This window comes from Desmodus rotundus, chromosome 4 (assembly GCF_022682495.2).
Source record: "Desmodus rotundus isolate HL8 chromosome 4, HLdesRot8A.1, whole genome shotgun sequence".
In the NCBI taxonomy this organism is placed as follows: domain Eukaryota; kingdom Metazoa; phylum Chordata; class Mammalia; order Chiroptera; family Phyllostomidae; genus Desmodus; species Desmodus rotundus.
The window spans coordinates 140,341,985-140,361,279 of record NC_071390.1 but is presented as its reverse complement, the minus strand read 5'-3'; the positions used below and the strand labels follow the sequence as shown (position 1 = coordinate 140,361,279).

At 35.4% G+C, this 19,295-nt stretch overlaps 1 protein-coding gene across 1 annotated transcript in view; it reads right to left on the bottom strand.

The window, feature by feature from the left end:
• Window positions 1-4,412: 4,412 nt before the first annotated feature.
• MALRD1 (MAM and LDL receptor class A domain containing 1) overlaps window positions 4,413-19,295 on the bottom strand; it is a 543,248-nt gene continuing 528,365 nt past the window's right edge. Inside the window, 2 exon segments of the mRNA XM_071221350.1 lie at window positions 4,413-4,493; window positions 8,393-8,468. Of these exon segments, the coding sequence (XP_071077451.1) occupies window positions 4,413-4,493; window positions 8,393-8,468 (157 nt within the window).

The window sequence follows — 19,295 nt, the reverse complement described above, 5'->3', positions numbered from 1 at the left end:
GTTCCAATAAAACATAAAAAGTTGAGCTTTTAACCTGAATATAAGATTTTCTGTAACTTCAAAATTATAGTTGTTGCTGTAATATAACTGATAGAAATAAATCAAATGCTGACCGTTTTTCTCGCATTAATTGAGCTACATTCATTCGAACCATTGGTTCGGTGATGGTTTTATGCTCTGCATGGGAATGAGCAGCACCTGGGCTGGTTTTCTGAAATTGCTTTCCATCCTCCTTTTTTTCTGTTCCATTCTCCCTCTAGATGCTTGCAGTAGATCAAAGCTTTTCAAAAGCAGCAACGTGCTCATTGTCTTTCGAGTCCTGGTATGATAGAGAGTGACGAAGAGGGACAAGAATGTTTGGAACAGCTACAACGGTACCTATTATGCATCCATCATAGAAAGACGAGCTGAATTGTGAAGAATTGACATGTGCCTATTGTTGAAGCTTTTCCTGCAACATCAGATAGAAATAATCATTCTGAGGCAGGCCTTCCTGGGAAAGATATCCCTTCTCTTTTGGACATGCATTTTTAGTTTGGTAGGTGGTTCTGCAGTTAATGGAAGTCACATCAAATGAGTAATTCATTTTCAAAGAATTGGCTTTAATTACTGTGGCAATACTAAATGATCAAGCATTGAAATGTATATTACCAAGTGCTGAGCTGGCAGACCTACGAGTTAGAAATTGTTTATATTCATATTTATATATGGCAAGCCCCTTACATGTGGAGAAATGCAAATGCTTCAGGGAACTGCAAATGGGTATCTGCCAGATACGTAGCCATTAAGAGCAAAATGGCTAGTGCTCCTGAGAATCTTTAAATTTGTTTTCAGAAACCATAATAATCCTACTTGTCATACCCGTAATTTGTCTTGTCTTCATACTTAGGGTACTTGGCTACTTTGCACCATTTTCTTCTGCTAAGATTTATAACAAAAATGCTAAATATTTTATTCTATTTAATTTTATAATACAAAATCTCTGACTACAGTGTCTTTCATCAAATGTTCTCAGAAAGTGAACTTCCAAGGTCTTTTTCTAATAAAAATTTTCCATAGGATTCATTTTGTTGGAAGATGTGTACAAATGTATTAAAAACTGGCATGGTTTTTTTGGCTTTACAGGCACTGCAAAAAACCAAATTTTTCTAACAGGCACATTATTAAGAATGTAAAACCACCAATTTTATATGTAAAAAAATATTGTGAGAAATTGCTATTCAGCTTCTCTCCACATTCTTAATATTTTTCTCTGCAGGGAAGGGTCTGTCTCTAGACTGTCACACAGGGCCTTCTTGAGCAGCAGAGCTCCTTAAACCCAAAGACTGTGCAGACATAGAGGAGGTGACCTAAGAATCTTACCACTAGGCGCACTTTCTGTCTTGTCTCACCTGGGCAGGTATAGAGCTGGCTTCTCTTTACGATGGCCATGGTAAAGCTGTCTTAATTCGATCTGAGTAGACTGAAGAGAGGGTGTCAAAGGAAAGGATTTAGGCCTCAATGTCAAGATTGGACTCAAACCAGAATGTATGATCTCTCTCCCTTTCTCTAGATCCATCATCTTCCCATCTATTTACCCACCTACATATGCACCTATATACGCACATCTGCACCTACACCTACACCCTATATCAATATCCACATTTGTGTCTGTATATTGTTCTTGAGAGCCCTCAACCTGTATCAATAGTTTGCGCCATCTCTACAAAGCTCTCTATTGGATTGCACAATGCACAGACATAAGGACATTTTCTTTCTCTCCTATAATGTAACATCTGTGTATAGACATAGGATAGAAATATATATGGGCTCGATTGTGCTACTTACCTACCTAGTCAGAATTAATGTCATTTAAATGGATACATTTCCTGCTACTATACCTGGAAAATCATTACTAATTTGTGGGCACACTGACACAAATTATTATCATTCTTGATATTAAAATTATTATAACATCAAGTTCTATCAATTGACCACTTTAATTTACCATTAAATAACCTCCATTTCTTGAAAGTTGGTGTCATGTGCAGATTAGTAATGAATAATATTGAGGCCTTTATTTTACTTATATTGTTTCCAAGTTTAAGACATTTCAAAACTTTACACATTTGCATCTGAAAGAAACCTAAAGTACTATGAATTGATTTCTGAGGAATAACATATCTCCAAATCTTCATCACAGAATGTTTATTAGGAAAGTCAAAATTAAGTGGAATAGTGTTTGCAGGGAACAAATACAATTTGGCAAAGTTAAGTGGAATTGTATTCTACTAAATCAAATCTGTGAGATTTTTGGCAAATAAATATATATTGTGATGTTTATGCTTTATTTTAAAGGCAGTTTTAATAACCACTCAGTGTTAATTAACCTTCTATGATTTTTTTAAATTTCTAATGAAGGCTGCTTTTATTTATCCTGCTCTAACAGTCTGTTCTCATACCAGAATGTTTCACAAAAATCTATAAACTTAGCATTTTTATATTACTTTAATACTTTTAAGAATTTTCAGTTGATATTTATCCATAATAATGGACAATATGCAAACTGTATCTGTAAAGAAGAATGAAAGAATGATTAGATACCTGAACAGATGAATTTCCTAATCCATTCTTGGTCTACAATCACAGGTCATTGTCTAAATTAGAATTGGAACTTTCCACTCTTTTCCTATTATATTCTCAGTCAATTCTTAATATATTCTCCATACCTATTACTATCTATGAACTAATAATGGCACAAAAAATCATTGTAGGTCCCATTTAACAGCAGTAAAATGTTTGTATTCTCCAAAATTCACATGTTGAAGCCCTAACCATAATGTGATGGTATCTGGAAATGGGGCTTTAGAAGACAATTAGGTCAGAAAAGGTCATGGGGGGGGGCCCCACATTATGGGATTAGTGCTCTCGTCAAAACAAACACCAGACAGCTTCTCCAGTTCTCCCCGCCTTGCCCGCCCCCACCCCCCATCCAAGGAAAAGGTTATATGAGCACACAGTGAGACCGCAGCTCTGCTGGCCAAGAGAAGCTGTCTCAGGTTGAAACTCACATTGGCGGCAGCTTGATCCTGGACTTCCCAACTCCAGAACTGTGAAAGATAAACTTCTGTTGTTTAAGGCTAAGCTATTTTTGCTACAGCTGCTCCAGCCGACTAAGGCAAGCTGAATTTCTGCTTCAGCTGGTTTTCGTGGTTTTCTTCAGTTCTTAAAAACTGACCCTAAGCAAAACAAAAGGATATATTGGAAAGATATCAGGGAGCTCACAAAATTAAAGAAAAAGCATGACTATCAGAACATGTGAAGGGTTTGAATGGAGAATTGCCTTGAATATTGTAGTAGCAGGAGTAAGGTCACCATCTTTCTAGGCATTTCCATCAGATGCCTCAGCTTCTGGCCTTCAGTCCAACCACCTTCCATTCTTATGTGTCTGCTTAAGATGCAAAAGCCCATCAGAGAGAATTGGCTTGCCTCGGGGTTGGTAAAATATAACCCAGGATTTTCATATACATTCTAAAAGAAAAATGAGTCAATATTATATTTTTTCTTCACCATTTTCATCTTCTAGGTATGTTAACAATATGATGCATGCATTATGATTGAAAAGGGAATGATGGTTTAGAATTACTTAAAGAGAATAGAAATTTATTCCTAGAAGATGTGAAGTAATTTCTTTTGAAGCCATCTGTTTTTGATTGCTCCATATTTTCTGTCATATCTTGAATCAATTTTTGTAACCAGCATTTCCTTACAAAATCATTCACTTTTATCCAGATCTTCAAATTTCTTAGGATTTAATAATCCAATATATTTTTATAGTGAAGAATTATATTTTTCTAGTTTTATTGAGATGTAATTGACATGCCATTGTATTAAAGTAAAAACATAATGACTTGTTATATATTAAGATGTGTTAAATGATTATTCAAATGAAGGCATGTTCAGGATAATAGTTTATCATATTTTTTCCAAATTTCCAAAATAAATTTTACTCACAGTTATACTGGTTGGGATTATCACCATGATTTTTCTGTTCCTGCAAGTTTGTATACTAAGACAGGTCACCTTCGTTTCTAAGCTCTATGGCATGTAAATAGTCATTTTAAAACTTCTCTTATTCAGGATCTGAAACAATTTAATTCATCATTTTAAATGACCATGGTAAAATCAAAGAAAAACAAGAATCTTAACTAGAATATTTTATTAAAATATTCAGATATACAATGATAACATGGTTCTGCTTCAGATTCCATGAAAACATTCAATATATTCAGTAAAAATATTGATTCTTAAATGTAATAATTACAGTAGTATTCTGAGTGCCTTGTTTTTACTATTGGACAAGTTTCTATCAGATTTGACATTGGAATTTTCTATCTACTACACATAATAGATGATACTTGATCTTGATGGTACTATTTGACATGATTAGATATGGTCTACAGGCTTCCTGATGTTGGGCCATATAACAGATTGGAGAAGGAGTATATAGAACTGTAAAGAAAAACACATTGAAAAGGTTAGGATTTTAGGCATTAAAATAAGAGACTTCTTTCCAGATCATGCAGAATGAAGCTCCACTTTAATGACTTTCTACTGGAGTAATAACTAGAGCAGCCCCAATTCTTCCTCCAGCATGCCCGTTCTACACTGCCTGAACCTCTGACACAAACCCGGTCCTGGTGTGCGCCTGCCTCTTGTGCTTGGGAGCCACTGCCTCACCCTCACCTCTGGTGGGATGGGGGATGCAACTGTCAGGATCTTGTCTGCTATTTTTTATGGTGCTGGTTTCTCTAAGCCTGCAGTATTTACTATATTGAGGTTTCACAAAAGAAAAAATCATAAAAGAAACAACCAACAGCTTTCAGTTGGGAGAATTATATTTTGCAGAGTTTATTAGAAAATCTAGAATCTGGAACATTTATAGGACATACAACATGATTTCTTTAATAAATAAATTGCAAGGAAAAACTAAAGGAGAAAATGAATCTACAGATTAGAAAAGACTTAAGAGACATGTCTGCAAATTTGGATGCATGTATCGGGTTGGCCAAAAAGTCTGTTTAGTTGTTTCTGTAAAATAAAAGAAACACCTTTCATTTTCACCAATAACTTGATTGACTTGGATATTTTGAGTAAGTCGGCTAGCTCCTGCATGGTAGAACATTGACTGATCTCAATTAATGTATTGATTTGATCGCTATCAACTTCAACTGGTCTCTGTGCCCTACTGTGGAGCATTGTTCAGCAAGAAATTTCCAGCATGAAACTTCACAGACCACTTTTGACACATTCGATTAGTCAGAGTCACAGGGTCTTCTCCACATATTGAACAAATCATTTTTGTGTTTCAGTTACGTTTTTACCTTTCTTGAAATAATATAGCATAATATGCCAAAAATGTTGCTTATTTTCTTCCATCTTCAAGATTAAAATGACTTCACAAAAATTCACCAATTATAATGTTTTTTTTTTAAATGCACACTGATATGTCAGCTGTCACAATACAAAATTATTTTGGATGAAGTTAAAGACAACTAAACACTACTAGAGCCATCTTATGTAAAAAATGTAATGGACTTTTTGTCCAACCCAATACCTTATATTGATCCTGATTTTTAAAAAAGATAGCAACATCAACAACAAATATAAACCTCTCTACTTATTTATGAGACAATTGGGGTAGGCTGAACACTGACTAAACATTTGATAGTATCAAGGAATCATTGTTAGTTAAATATTTAGGTCAGGTACTATGATTATATTTTTTAGAAGTCCTTATCCCTTGATGCCACTGAGGTCTTTACAGATGAAATTAAATGATATCTGGGATTTGCTTAAAAACACTGTAGTTGACACCAAACGTGAACCTTACTGTAAACTATATGGACTCTGGGTGATAATGACTTGTTTTGGGTTTTTTTTTATAGTTTTAATTTTTTTAATTAAACATTTTTTATTGTTGTTCAATTACAGTTGTCTGCATTTTCTCCCCACCCCTCCACCCCACCCCAGCCAAACCCACCTCCCTCCCCTACCTCCACCCTCCCCCTTGGTTTTGTCCACGTGTCTTTTATAGTAGTTCCTGAAAACCCCTCTCCTCACTATCCCCTCCCCACTCCCCTCTGGTTATTGTTAGATTGCTCTTAACTTCAATGTCTCTGGTTATATTTTGTTTGATAATGACTTGTTAATAGAGGTTTGTCATTATAACCAATGTGGTGCTCTGGGGTGGGATGTGGATGACTGAGGAGGCTGTGCGTGAGTGGAGCCAGGGGGTACATGGCAACTTTCTGCACCCTGTGCTCAATTTTGCTGTGACCCTAAAACTGCTCCAAAGAAAATAAGATTGATTGGAAACAATGTCGCCACCACGCTGCTGGGTGGAGAAAGTGGGTAGCAGTAGAAGTGAAGCCAGAATGACCATGGGTTGATAACTGTTGAATTTTGTTGATGTGAACCTGGTGGTTCATTACACAATTATCTCAATTTCTATATCACATTATGAGAATTTTCTCTGAGCGTTTAGAATAGTACTTTGGAGAAGTTCATTTCTCTGCTGTAATGTCAGGGAAGATACATACACTTAGTTTAATTAATACAAAGGCATTTGTTTCTGAAATAAGAGAAATCATAATGGCAACAAAGGCCAGGAGAGATTATAGGATTTCTTCTATCGCCATTCTTTCTTTTTAAAAATATGTTATTTAGGTATTTTTAGAGAGAGGGGAAGGGAGGGAGAGAGAGAGGGAGGGAAAGGTCGATGTTAGAGAGAAACATTAATCAGTTGCCTCTCATAAGAGCCCCATCCAGGGACTGAACTCGAACCCAGGCATGTGCCCTGGCTGGAAATCAAACCTGCGACCTTTCACTTTGTGGGACAACGCCCAGCCGAATGAGCTACACACTGGTCAGGGCTCCAGCCATTTTCAATGAAAGGAAAAAGGAATGTGAAACAGGAGGAATTTTTTCATTGGAATAGAAAATAAAAAAAAATTGCTTTCAAGTTTTTCTAGAATCATCAATTGCACTGCCATATGCATATATCGTAGAAAGCACCTGAAAGCACCTGTAAAGGTGGGTCTTGGATACACACCTCCTCCTGGGCCCCAGAGAAGCCATCTTCTCAGTAGAAAGTAAAGGATGAATAACATCTTCTTAGCGTACATTTAATTATTGCAGGTTGATGAGATATTAATATTAAAAATACCAAATTTAAAACACTACATTTTAATTCCTGTATCATTTTTATCTTCAGGTACTAAAGGTTAAGCTAAGCTAAAAATAAAGCAGATTACAATTTATTTGCTTTAGTAAAAATGAAAAAGGTTTATATTATACTTTCTTCCTACTTTGTCAAAAAGATACATTTGGTTTCTTAAATATGCATTTATTTGTTTATCACTCATTAAGCAGGACTACATTCACTTTTATTCAATGTCTTGATTGACTTGATAAATCGTCCAAATTAATTCTCTCTGTGCTCTGGGAAGTAATCTTACTTCTTGTTTACACTCCTGACTAAACAATACTAAAGGTGTGTATGACATCGTTATTGATGGAAACAGAAAAAAGTCAAGGGTTTTTTAGACTTTAGCTTCACCAACCAAGCCTCAAAACTACTAGAAACCACCTGATCCGACACCTTTGTTACTTGTTTTCCATAACAATAATAACTGTCCATGACCTACTTTCATAAAAAAAATGATAGGGGAAATTAAAACTTGTATGTGCTCACTTTGACAAGAGAATGAATTTCACATAACATTTCTAAAATCAAATCTGAGGAAGCTTTTATAGATTGGGAGCATTGTGCCATGGCCAATCCTGTTTTATACCCAAATGAATGCTTATATTTCCTACTTAAGTAAAGGATGAGACAGGTTTTACTTGCCATTTCTCTCTGGCCTACTTCTTATTACGCTGGTAAGGAGTAGCCCTAAAAAGGGCCGAGAAAGAAGGAGTGCACTTATTTTCTCCGTTTAGTTTCTGAGTTATCAGGTAGAGGCCCTCACTGCCCACACCTATAATGAGAGAGAGCACAGAATGCTATCCTCCTTTTTGTCTTTGACAACAAAATGTGAAGAACATCAATGAGTAGTCACTGTGAGTAGCTGACTAACACTCTGTGGGTTAAATGTGTATTTTTCCAGATTTGTCAGTTCTCTGACAAGAAACAGTGACCACAAAGCCATTTAACAGTGACCTGATTTTACAAGCAGATTGAAACTGTCCTGGAATGGAAAATTCTCCTAGTACATTTAGAGAGACTGAAACTCCTTTCCACCCTCCACTGAAACATTCCTCTTAGTGAAAACATGTTCAGACAACATTGTGTATGTGTGTGTGTGTGTGTTTCCACTTCTGAAATAATACATTGACTGTCACCTTTTCCCTCTGGTTTCTCTGGGTTGCTCCAGTTCCCATAAACTGGACTGAAAAATGCACAATCAACACTTCTTTTAGTTTTCCTTAAGGCACATAGGGCCAAAAAAAAAAAAAAAAAGAAAAGAAAGAAAAGAAAAGAAAAAGAGTGAGTATTGCAATGCTCCACAGAACATTTTTAGGTTATTCTCTAGTAAAAATCTTTGAGAGACACATTGTCTAGCCAGCGCACTCATGTATTACCTTAAGTCAAGACTTTTTTGCACGACACCAAAGCAACCACATTCCTGAAAGCAAGTATTATTTGACCTCTGAATGCTTAGATTCAAATAAACTCAAACAAAGACAAAAAATGGTATAGATTGGTCTTAAAATTGATTTTAACATCAGGGGTACCACATTAGGAAGAACGATATAATATAAAACTGAACTGGTTAGAAGGAAAGGCCACCCTGAAATCCCTTAGACTTCAAAAGTAACAAACCCTCACATCCTCAGGACTATTTTCCACTGTAGTGTTTGTCATAAAGATTTATAGCATCATAGTCTTCAATATTTTAAGCAGAAAATTTAAATATGAGTGTTTTGAAGAGTTCTTTATGTAATTGTTTCCTTTTATGAATCACAAAAAGACATGTCCTTGGGAATCTCACATAAGGCCTAAATCTGCATAATTTACTCAGATTTACTGGGCTCCTAAGTGATCATTTTCATTTTACACCGTAATTACTTAAGAGTCAATAGACTTATCAGAAGACAACTGGCCCTGGAATAGTTTCTCACAATAGATAGCATGAAATGCCCATCACGGGAACAGAGAAATGTATAACCAGATAACTAAATATGCCCCATCAAAGACAGAAGGAAGGATCACATATATGCACACGCACACACACATACACATACACCCATAATGGAGAGTGGAAGACCGTTTCCAGAAGGATTGCCAGGGTCTAGAGGGCAACTTCGGAAAAGTATATTCTCGAATACTTTTGCCTAATTAGAGTATAATGGCAATAAGTTTGTCAATAATATACTTTTAATCCTTAAAGAAAAGGTAGTAAAAAAGAAGTCCTTGTTGATTTGCTTTTTGAAAATAAATTGTCACAGGCACAACCTCTTCTTATTTCATCCCCCAAACCAAACACATGGTCCTCTTTGAAAAGAGTGAGTCCGACAGCATAACATGGGTAATTGTGTTGGACTGGCAATGCATGCTGCCCGTGGATTCAATGTCTTCTAAGCCGATGTGCTGTGCAATTGGCTTAAATGGGCAATAGTCTCACCAGTTCAACCTCATTAAGCCTATGCTTTGGTTATTGGTGAGGAGGGCAATAGTAGCCTTTTTGTGGGTTATATTTTGAAAAAAAAATCATGGAATACTCTTAAATGATGAGTCAACAAGTATCATTAAGTGAATACTTATGATTCACTACAATTGAATCAAACAAGCAGTGGTTGATTCCTTATTTTTCTTCCTCCAGGACGAACTGATGTTAACTTCTCAGAGTAGCAAGCTTAGTAAATGGTACAATTAGGGCACGAGCAGGGCAGCTCTCAAAGAAGACACTTGGTAGGAAAATAAGGGCGGTTCTGAAATATGTCAAAATGTCAGAGGTAAAGCTGGTACAGGAGATATTGACATGGAGGTGGGGAGAATCAAAACAAAACGAAACTTAGGAACTAAGTAAAGGGGGGACAGCCACAGATGTTGACAGCTCAGAAAAATTAATCTTGGTTGAATTCAGGCATGAAATCAGGAAGCAGGAAGAAAACCCCAACCACAGAACCAGACAGAACAGAGGGTCCAAAGGCCAGGCAGGCAACCAGGAACCAAGAGGCAGGCTTGGCAGCCAACTGTATAGAAGTAAGGCATAAGCAACACAGAAGATATTGATATAAAGCAATTATTTTTGGCTTTGGACTATGGGGACCCCAGATGACCTAGACCAAGATTAGCAGGCAAAAGTCAGATAAGCAGTTCACTTGTCTAGCCCTGTTAATTCAGCCATTGAATCTACTTTTCTTCTATAATAATTTTAAGTCTTAAGAAATTTTCTATTAAAATAAAAAATGTATGTGGCTACCCTTCGGGGATTGGGTAACTATGAAGAAGGAAGGGTGCTACTAAGGGTAAGATATAGGATTGTAATAAGGAGGAAAGGGTCACACTATGAGCAGTGGAAGGTGAGCAATGGTTAATTTTTTCTACTTCAAATTATCTTTATTAGCAATCTCAAACTTTTATTTTTTCTGGATCAGAAGATATCTCCTGATATTGGAAATATCTGAACTGTTAGGATAAATGCTTAATGACTTCCCTACTTATGAGGTAAAATATAACTCACCACCCATAAATACTTCCATTAAGTGAATTTCTAATGTCAATGCCATATTTGATTTCAAGTTTTATGATACAATTTTCAATCTTTATCAATTTTGTAAGTTTGATATTCAAACAAAATGATTTTACTTAAAATGATTTATCCTTACTTGAAAACAAAATGATTGATTATGAAATTTTCTGCTAGGTCTAACACTGTGTGGTACAATGGTAAGTCTGCATCAAGGCTAAAAATGCAATGTTTAACTTACTTTATTTGTGGATAGGCACAGGGTTCAGAAAGGGCTGATGTTTCAAAGAATCTAACCATCTCTAGGAACCAGCAAGGCATTGACTTAGATGATTGTAGCAGAGCAATAAAAGCTGAATGGATTACATCAGTTTCTACCCATTAGTTAATACATTCACTTAAATTATTATTATGCTCTTGCTACATCCAAAATGCTCAGACACTGCATAAAGTGGAATTCTGAGTGTGTTAAAGAGACATATGTAAGTGCAGAACTAGGCTAATTCTGGTTTAATTTAAATTTAAATTTAGTGAGCATATATGTACTTCTAAAGGAATTCACTTCATGGCTTATTAACTAACACCTTTTTCAGTGTTAATTAAAAACATGGAAGGGTTTATAATAGATACCTGAAATTATTGTAAATGGGCAATGAAGAAAAACAAAAAGAGTAAGACAGAAACTCATCTATGTTGAACATAGTAAACATGACTTTGAAATAAATGTTCATTTTATTTTATATATGTTATTTTAATAGTCTTATTGAATTATAATTCACACACCATACAATTCACTTATTTAAAATATATAATTAAAAATTGTAAATAATATTGATTTCATTAATTTAATTAATTATTAATTTTGAGAACTGTGATAAAATAACATAAAATTTTCCATTTTAATAATTTTTAAATGTACAATTTAAAAAGAATCCAAAAAATCCCAAGGATAGTGTAAGCAGCCACTGGGACAACTTCAAGAGGTCCAACATTCACGTCATATGGGTGCCAGAACAAAGAGAGAAAGAGCAAGAAATTGGAAATCTACCATATTTTGTTGTGTATAATGAGCACTTTTTTGCCCAAATTTATGAGGGAAAAATAAGGACTACATTATACATGGGTATAATGACTACATACCATGGGTATACTAGTCCTATGTATAATGCACAAAAATGTGAGTGCACATTATACATGGCAAAATATATTATTTGAAAAAATGATGAAAGAACACTTCCTCAATTTGATGAAAGAAATAGACATGCAAGTCCAGGAAGCACAGAGAGTCCAAAACAAGATGGATGCGAAGAGGCCCACTCCAAGACACAACATAATTAAAATGCCAAAGGCTAAAGACAAAGAGGGAATCTTAAAAGCAGCAAGAGAAAAGGAGTTAGTTACCTATAGGGGAGTTCCCATAAGACTGTCAGGTGATTTCTCAAAAGAAACTTTCCAGGGTACAAAGGAGGGGCAAAAAATATTCAAAGTCATGAAAAGCAGGGACCTACAGCTAGGATTGCTCTACCCAGCAAAGATATCATTTAGAATTGAAGGGCAGGTAAAGAGCTTCCCAGAGAAGAAAAAGCTAAAGGAGTTCATCATCACCAAAACATTATTATATGAAATGTTAAAGGGACTTAAGAAAAAGAAGATCAAAACTATTAACAATAAAATGGCAATAAATACATATCTATCAACAATTGAATCTAAAAAGACAAACTAAGCAAACAAGAAGAACAGAGACAGAATCATGGATACAGAGAGTGTTTTGATGGTTGCCAGATGGGAGGGGGGTAGTGGGGAATAGGTGAAGAGGTGAGGGGATTAAGAAGTACAAATAGGGAGTTACAGAATCACCATGGGGATGTAAAGTACAGTATAGGAAATGGAATAGCCAAAGAACTTATATGCATGGCCCATGGACATGAACAATGGTGGGGGGATTTCCTGAGGGAATGGGGCAAGCTGGGTGGAGAGTGGCAAAGGGGGAAATCTTGGGACAACTATAATAGCATAATCAATAAAATATAATTTTAAAAAGAAAAAAAGAAAATTTTAAGTAATATTGTTTTCATTTAATTAATTATTAATTTTGAGAGCTGTTGTAAAATAACATAAAATGTGCCATTTTCATCATTTTAAATGTATAATTTAATGGTATTAATTACATTCACAGTGTTCTGCAATCATCACCATTACGTATTTCCAAAACGTTTTCATCATTACAAATAGAAACCCCGTAGCCATTAAACAGTAACTCCCCATTTGCCCCTGCCAGCCCCTATAAACTCTAATTTATTTTCTGTCTCTATGAATTTGCCTATTCTAGATGCTTCATACGAGTGAAAGATGTAATATTTACCTTTTTGTATCTGGCTTATTTCCCTTAGCATAATGCTTTCAAAGTTCATATGTAGCATTATAAAAACTCCAATCACCTTTATGGCTTAATTATATCCTATTGTACTCATATGCTACATCTTGTTTATTCATTCATCTGATGATGGGCACTTGAACTGTTACCACCTTTTGGTTATTGTGAACATTCTGCTATGAACGGTTACATATAAATATCTGTGCCCCATTTTCAATTCCTTCGCATGTATAACTTGGAGTAGAATTGGTGGGTCATATGGTAATTCTACTTTAGCTTTTTGAGGAGGCACCAGTTTTCCATAGTAGCTGCACCATTTTACACTTCCATCAATAATGTATGCAGTTTTCTATTTCCCCACATCTTCACAAACACTTTTTTTGTATTATTATTCTTGCATCCTAAGAGGTGTGAAGTGGCATTTAATTGTAGTTTTGATTTGCTTTTTCTCTAATGACTAAGGATGTTAACATTGGTCATTTGTGTATCTTCTTTGAAGAAATGTCTATTCAAATCTGCTTATTTTTTTAATTTGGGTGTTGGGTTTTTGATTTCTTTGTTGTTGAGTTGTAGGAGTTTTTAAAATTTATTGATTTGGGAGAGAGGGAGGGAGAGTAAAAGAAGAGAGAGAGAGAAAGAGATCTGTTGTTCCACTCATTCATGCATTCATTGGGTGATCCTGGTGTGTACCCTGACTGGGGATAGAACCCACAGCATTGCCATATTGGGACTACACTCTAGCCAACTGAGCTACCTGGCTAAGGTGAGTTTAATGTATTCTGTATATGTATATTAAACTGTTTTTTAAAAACTTAAAAAAAATTGTTGTTCAAGTACAGTTGTCTTCATTTCCCCCCCACCACTCCCCCCCCCCCCAGTCTCCCACCCTCTAACCTACCCCCTTTGGCTTTGTGCATGTGTCCTTTATATATGTTCCTTGATGACCCTTGCCTTTTTTGCTCCATTTTCCCTCTTCCCCCTTCTCTATGCTTACTGTCACTTTGTTCTTTATTTCAATGTCTTTGGTTATATTTTGCTTGCTTGTTTGTTTTGTTGATTAGGTTCCACTTATAGGTGAGTTCATATGGTATTTGTCTTTTATCACCTGGCTTATTTCACTTAGCATAATGTTCTCCAGATCCATTCATGCTTTTGTGAAGGGTAGGAGCTCCTTCTTTCTTTCTGCTGCATAGAATTCCATTGTGTAAATGTACCATAGTTTTTTGATCCTTTCATTTACTGATGGGCACTTAGGTTGTTTCTAGCTCTTGCCTATTGTAAGTTGTGCTGCTATGAACATTGGGGGGCATGGGTCCTTTTGAATTGATGTTTCAGGGCTCTTAGGGCATAATCTCAACAGTGGGATGACTGGATCAAAAGGCAGCTCCATTTTTAGTTTTCTGAGGAAATTCCAAACTGTTTTCCACAGTGGCTGCACCAGTCTGCATTCCCACCAACAGTGTACTAGGGTATCAGCTACATAATTTCAAATATTTTCTCCCATTTTGTAGATTATTTTTTTCACTTTATTGATAATGTACTTTGATGCATGAAAGTCTTTTGTGGTCCAATTTAATTATTTTTTCTTTTCTTGTGCTGTGGGTGTCATACATATCTAAGAATGCATTGCCAGATCCCAGGTCATGAAGATTTACTCCTACGTTTTCTTCTAAATGTCTTATGGTTTTAGCTCTTACTTTTAGGTCTTTGATCCATCTTGAGCTAATTTTTGTGCACACTGTGTGGTAGAAGCCAACTTCGTTTTTTTGCATGTGAAAATCCAGTTGTCCCAGCACCATCTGTTCAAGGGATTGTTCTTTTCCTATTGAATTCACTTGGTAACCTTGTCAAAATCAATTGGTCATAGATGTATGGTTTATATTTGAATTATCAGCTCTAGTTCATTGATCTAGTCCATTTATATACCAATATCTCACTGCTTAATTTGCTGTAGCTTTATGGTAAGTTTTGAAATCAGGAAGTGTGAGTTCTCCAACTTTATACTTTATCAAGATAGTTTTGTCTCTTTAGTGCCCTTGCACTTCCATATGAATTTTGAGGGTCGTTTTTTCATTTCTGCAGAGAAAAAGCTATTGTAGTTGTAACAGAGAATGCATTGTATTATAGATTGCTTTAGATAGTATTGATAGCCTGACAACATTGTCTTCCTATCCACATATAAACTGAAACATCTTTCCATTTATTTAGGTTTTCTTTAATTTCTTTCAGTAATGCTTTGTAATTTTAATTGTATAAATCTTTCACTTTCCAGGTTAAATTTATTCCCATGTGTTACATCCGTTTAGCTGCTATTGTCACATGAAATTGCTCTCTTAATTTCTCTGTTGAATTTTTCACTGCTGGTATTTAGGAACATAACTTATTTTTGTGTTGAACTTATATCTTGCAACTTTGCTGAATTCATTTACTAGCTCTAGTAACTTTCTTGTAGATTCTTTGGGATTGTCCCTCTATATAAACCCATGTCATTTGTAAATAGAGATAGCTTTATTTCTTCCTTTCCAATTTGGATGTCTTTTGTTTCTTTTCCTTGTCTAATTGCTCCAGTCAAGTTTTCTTATTACACTATCTGAAATGAGAGTGAGGATAATGCAGCTCTTAAAGTGATTTGAAGGGATAAACATAATAATTTTTTTAACAAAAGGTTTTGTGGGCCTGTTTGTATGGAAGAAATTGTTCTCATGATTCCATTAATAAACTGATTTCTATATGTTGTTTCTAAATGCTAAAGAATATCCAGAGATCCAAAAAATGACTACCTTGAGTTAAGGAAAATAATGCTCTACAATGTAGTGACTCGCTCCTTAAGAGGTGAAATGACAGAATGTTGATTATGTTATTTACCAGCTTTCTTTTCTTTTCTTTTATTTACCATCTTTCATATTTATTTATGTAAATTTATCCAATATTTCTAGGACACATACTACGTACTAAACACTGCGCTAGGTTCTGGATGGTTCCTGACTCTAGAACTTCTTTTGGAGGATGAGAGCTATGAGATTTCTGTCTCTTAGCTGAAATTACATGTTTATAAAATGCCTTCCACAAGTAGATGCCCACTAATAGTTGAGTGCTATTCTCTTTACTTGCTTTTCTTATTCTTTCTCCTTTTGTCATTGATACCTTCTTTTAAACTTATTTAAAACTTGACCCCAAAGCCTGGGATTAATGAAGTGATGTTAGGATAAAGATAAAAAGTAAGGAATTATCAAAATTAGTAATAATTATCATTGCAGTACTTTTTAATTTTAAAAAATATATTTCTTAACTTAAAGCTAGAAAATACTTTTGTAATCATCTTGTTAATGCCTTTTTAACAGACGGGGCTACTGAGGTCCTTACCCCACGAGACCGTATAAGGATTCTGTCTGGTTTTCTCTTCTCTCTATCTCAGCACCTAGTGAAGTGCCTAATGCAGTAGAAATCAACTGAATGTTTATACAAAGGTTAATTTCATGAATGCATATAATCTGAAGCCTTAATGATGGAGCAAAATACACTAACTTCTCTCTACCCTGTTCCCTCATGCCCACTCCCAACAATATACTTCATTAGTACCCAGAGAGAAAAGACATTCATTTTTGCTAATGTTATCATAGAGCCACATTTGTATTTAGCTCTGTTCCACTTAGCAGAAGACTCTAACTGGGCCAGGAGCCTACTTTTGTCCTCTACCTCCTCCCATTCTATTCCCAGCTGGTCAAGTACCAGCCAGAGCAGTAGCTTGGGGGCTTCCTGGAGGATGAGCAGAGTAGAACAGCATAGGATGGCCCTTCTATCCCTTTCTATTACATACAAACTGGAAAAGTCATATTATTGCAGAAAAATTAATTTGGGACAAATAACTCATTTTATCATATTTGAAAAATAAAGATCTGTGTCCCTCATATAGTGTATATATCTGAAAATTGAGAGGCATGAAATACCCATGTATAAATATCATGGTCTTAAAATGAATTTCAGGCTATAAAATATTTTGTCACTCTTGGGAAAAATGTTTTCTAACCGTAAAAGTACATGTGCCATACATTTAAAAAAAATGAATCACCTAAATTATGAAATATAACTATTTCACGGGTGGAGCTGTAATTCATTTATTCCGAGAGTTCTGCCTATTACATTAAACTTTGCTTAGCCTGATAAACAGTGAATTGGGGGTATCCCTGAAGAGTAAACCTCAATTCCACTCTCCCCATTTGCACCTCTGTCATTTTAACCTCTTCAGTTAGGTTTTCCCCTGAAATGTCTCTAGTCCTGGGTCTTTGAAGGCCTTTTGAGTGTGCTAGTCTTTCAGATAAAAAGAAAATATATTGTAAATTTCTAATAAAATTTCTGGTTTTCCACTTTTGCTTGTATCTATTTTAAATATTCATTAAACATTTTTGTATCTGTCAAGAAAATATCTTTTTAGAAATGTTTGTTTCTTAACTGGGGTACCCGTAATTTTTTTTCTCTCATTATAAAAATTAATAAGTGATGCTTTTTTTTCTTTTTGTGTTCTACTTTTAGAGCCTAGGAAAATGAGTTGTTTTTTTGTTTTTCATTTGGAACTGTAGTAATAGGAAAAGATTGGTGCGCTGTTTCCCAGTGGCACATACCATATTTCTTTTTTCAAAACCTTAGTCAAGTTTGATGTTATGCCTAGTCTCTGATCACTTGCAGTTCAAACTTTAGTCTGTTTGAATAGGCTGGTTTTAAGGAGAGTTACAACAAATTGTAAAATGTAGACACTATTTTGTCCTTTTAAAAGAAGGACAGGGCTATGACAGTTTGCAAAAATAAGCACAATAGAAGACTGTGAAATGACTAAAAAGTAGATAGGAGTTTGGAGAAAGAGACTGAGAACTGGAAAACCGAACTGAGTCAGAGGTAACGAGATGGACAGTACATGAACTAGGTATCACGAGAGTCTTCATTAAATGTAGGATACAAATTTGCCTTTAGGATTCATGAATTCAAATTTAAGCAGGACAATCAGTTACATAGGTCACACTTTAAAAAAAGAAACAAACCAGGTGCTTAGAAGCATATCTTTTCCAAATCAGGAGAGAAGACAACTTATATTGTGTACACCCTGTTACTATAATCTAGGGTAACAAAGTAACAAGCCCCCAAAACCTTATTGTAGGGAAGGTACCAATGGGTTTCACTAAATTGTTTCCTATGTTGTTCCCACATGTCTTTCAAAATATCAGACTGAAACTATGAGAACATGTGCTTTAGTATAAACTACCTAGGACTGGGTGGAAGCAAGAAGAATTAATTTTATGGAAACCTTGGAGTACAAAATTACCTCAGAGAATTTGATTTGGGAGGCATTTTCAAATTTTTGTTAATCGTAAAATAGTCACCAAGATTACAATATATAGTGCATAATTAGAGTTGGCATATTAAATGTTATAAGGATCTATAGGTAGAATAAATTGTATGAAATCACGAAGCAATACAAGAAAGAATAAATTGAGTCTATCAAATCAACCTTTTTTCATTGAATGCATATGCCTGTAAAATACTAATACATATTACCTTACTACTGGTAAAGAAAAAACTGAAGATGTCATGCAGATTAGTGAATGGAAATATTCAGCTATACAATAGTCTCTACTTCTGACAAAATGATGACTTTTTATAAAAAGATTTAAAACAAACAATCTGAGAAAAAGAAGGACCAAAACAAGCAAGCCAATTGAAAAAACGGAAGAGAATAAGCTCAAGTTTTCATTTCCAAGCCCTTACGGAACAAGCTGAACCAAATGTTTGGGTGAAAGAGTTCAGAGGGAATTGGGTTAACAAACATCACCAGGAATGCCACAAGAGGGAGAGGAAAGCATTAATCATCTGGGGTCACAAAACCATCAACCAGGACACCGAATTTCACTGAACTCCTTCACATGTTACAGCAGCTGTCATGGTTTCTTCCTATTCTTTCCAGTCAGGAATAAGTATCACTAACCACAAAACCTGTCACTGTTTAATGCGATCTTGCTGTGGCAGAACGCTTCAGTGGGAACGTGCCCAGGAATATGGATGCAATTAGTATGAATAAAGCTGACCCGGGTTCCTGTAGCGTAACCTGAAGGAGACCCCGTGCTGCTGGTGGGAGCGCAGGATCCACGGGGCTGCTGCTCCTCTGCCTGCGGTGTTGGCACATTCACAGCCGCCTA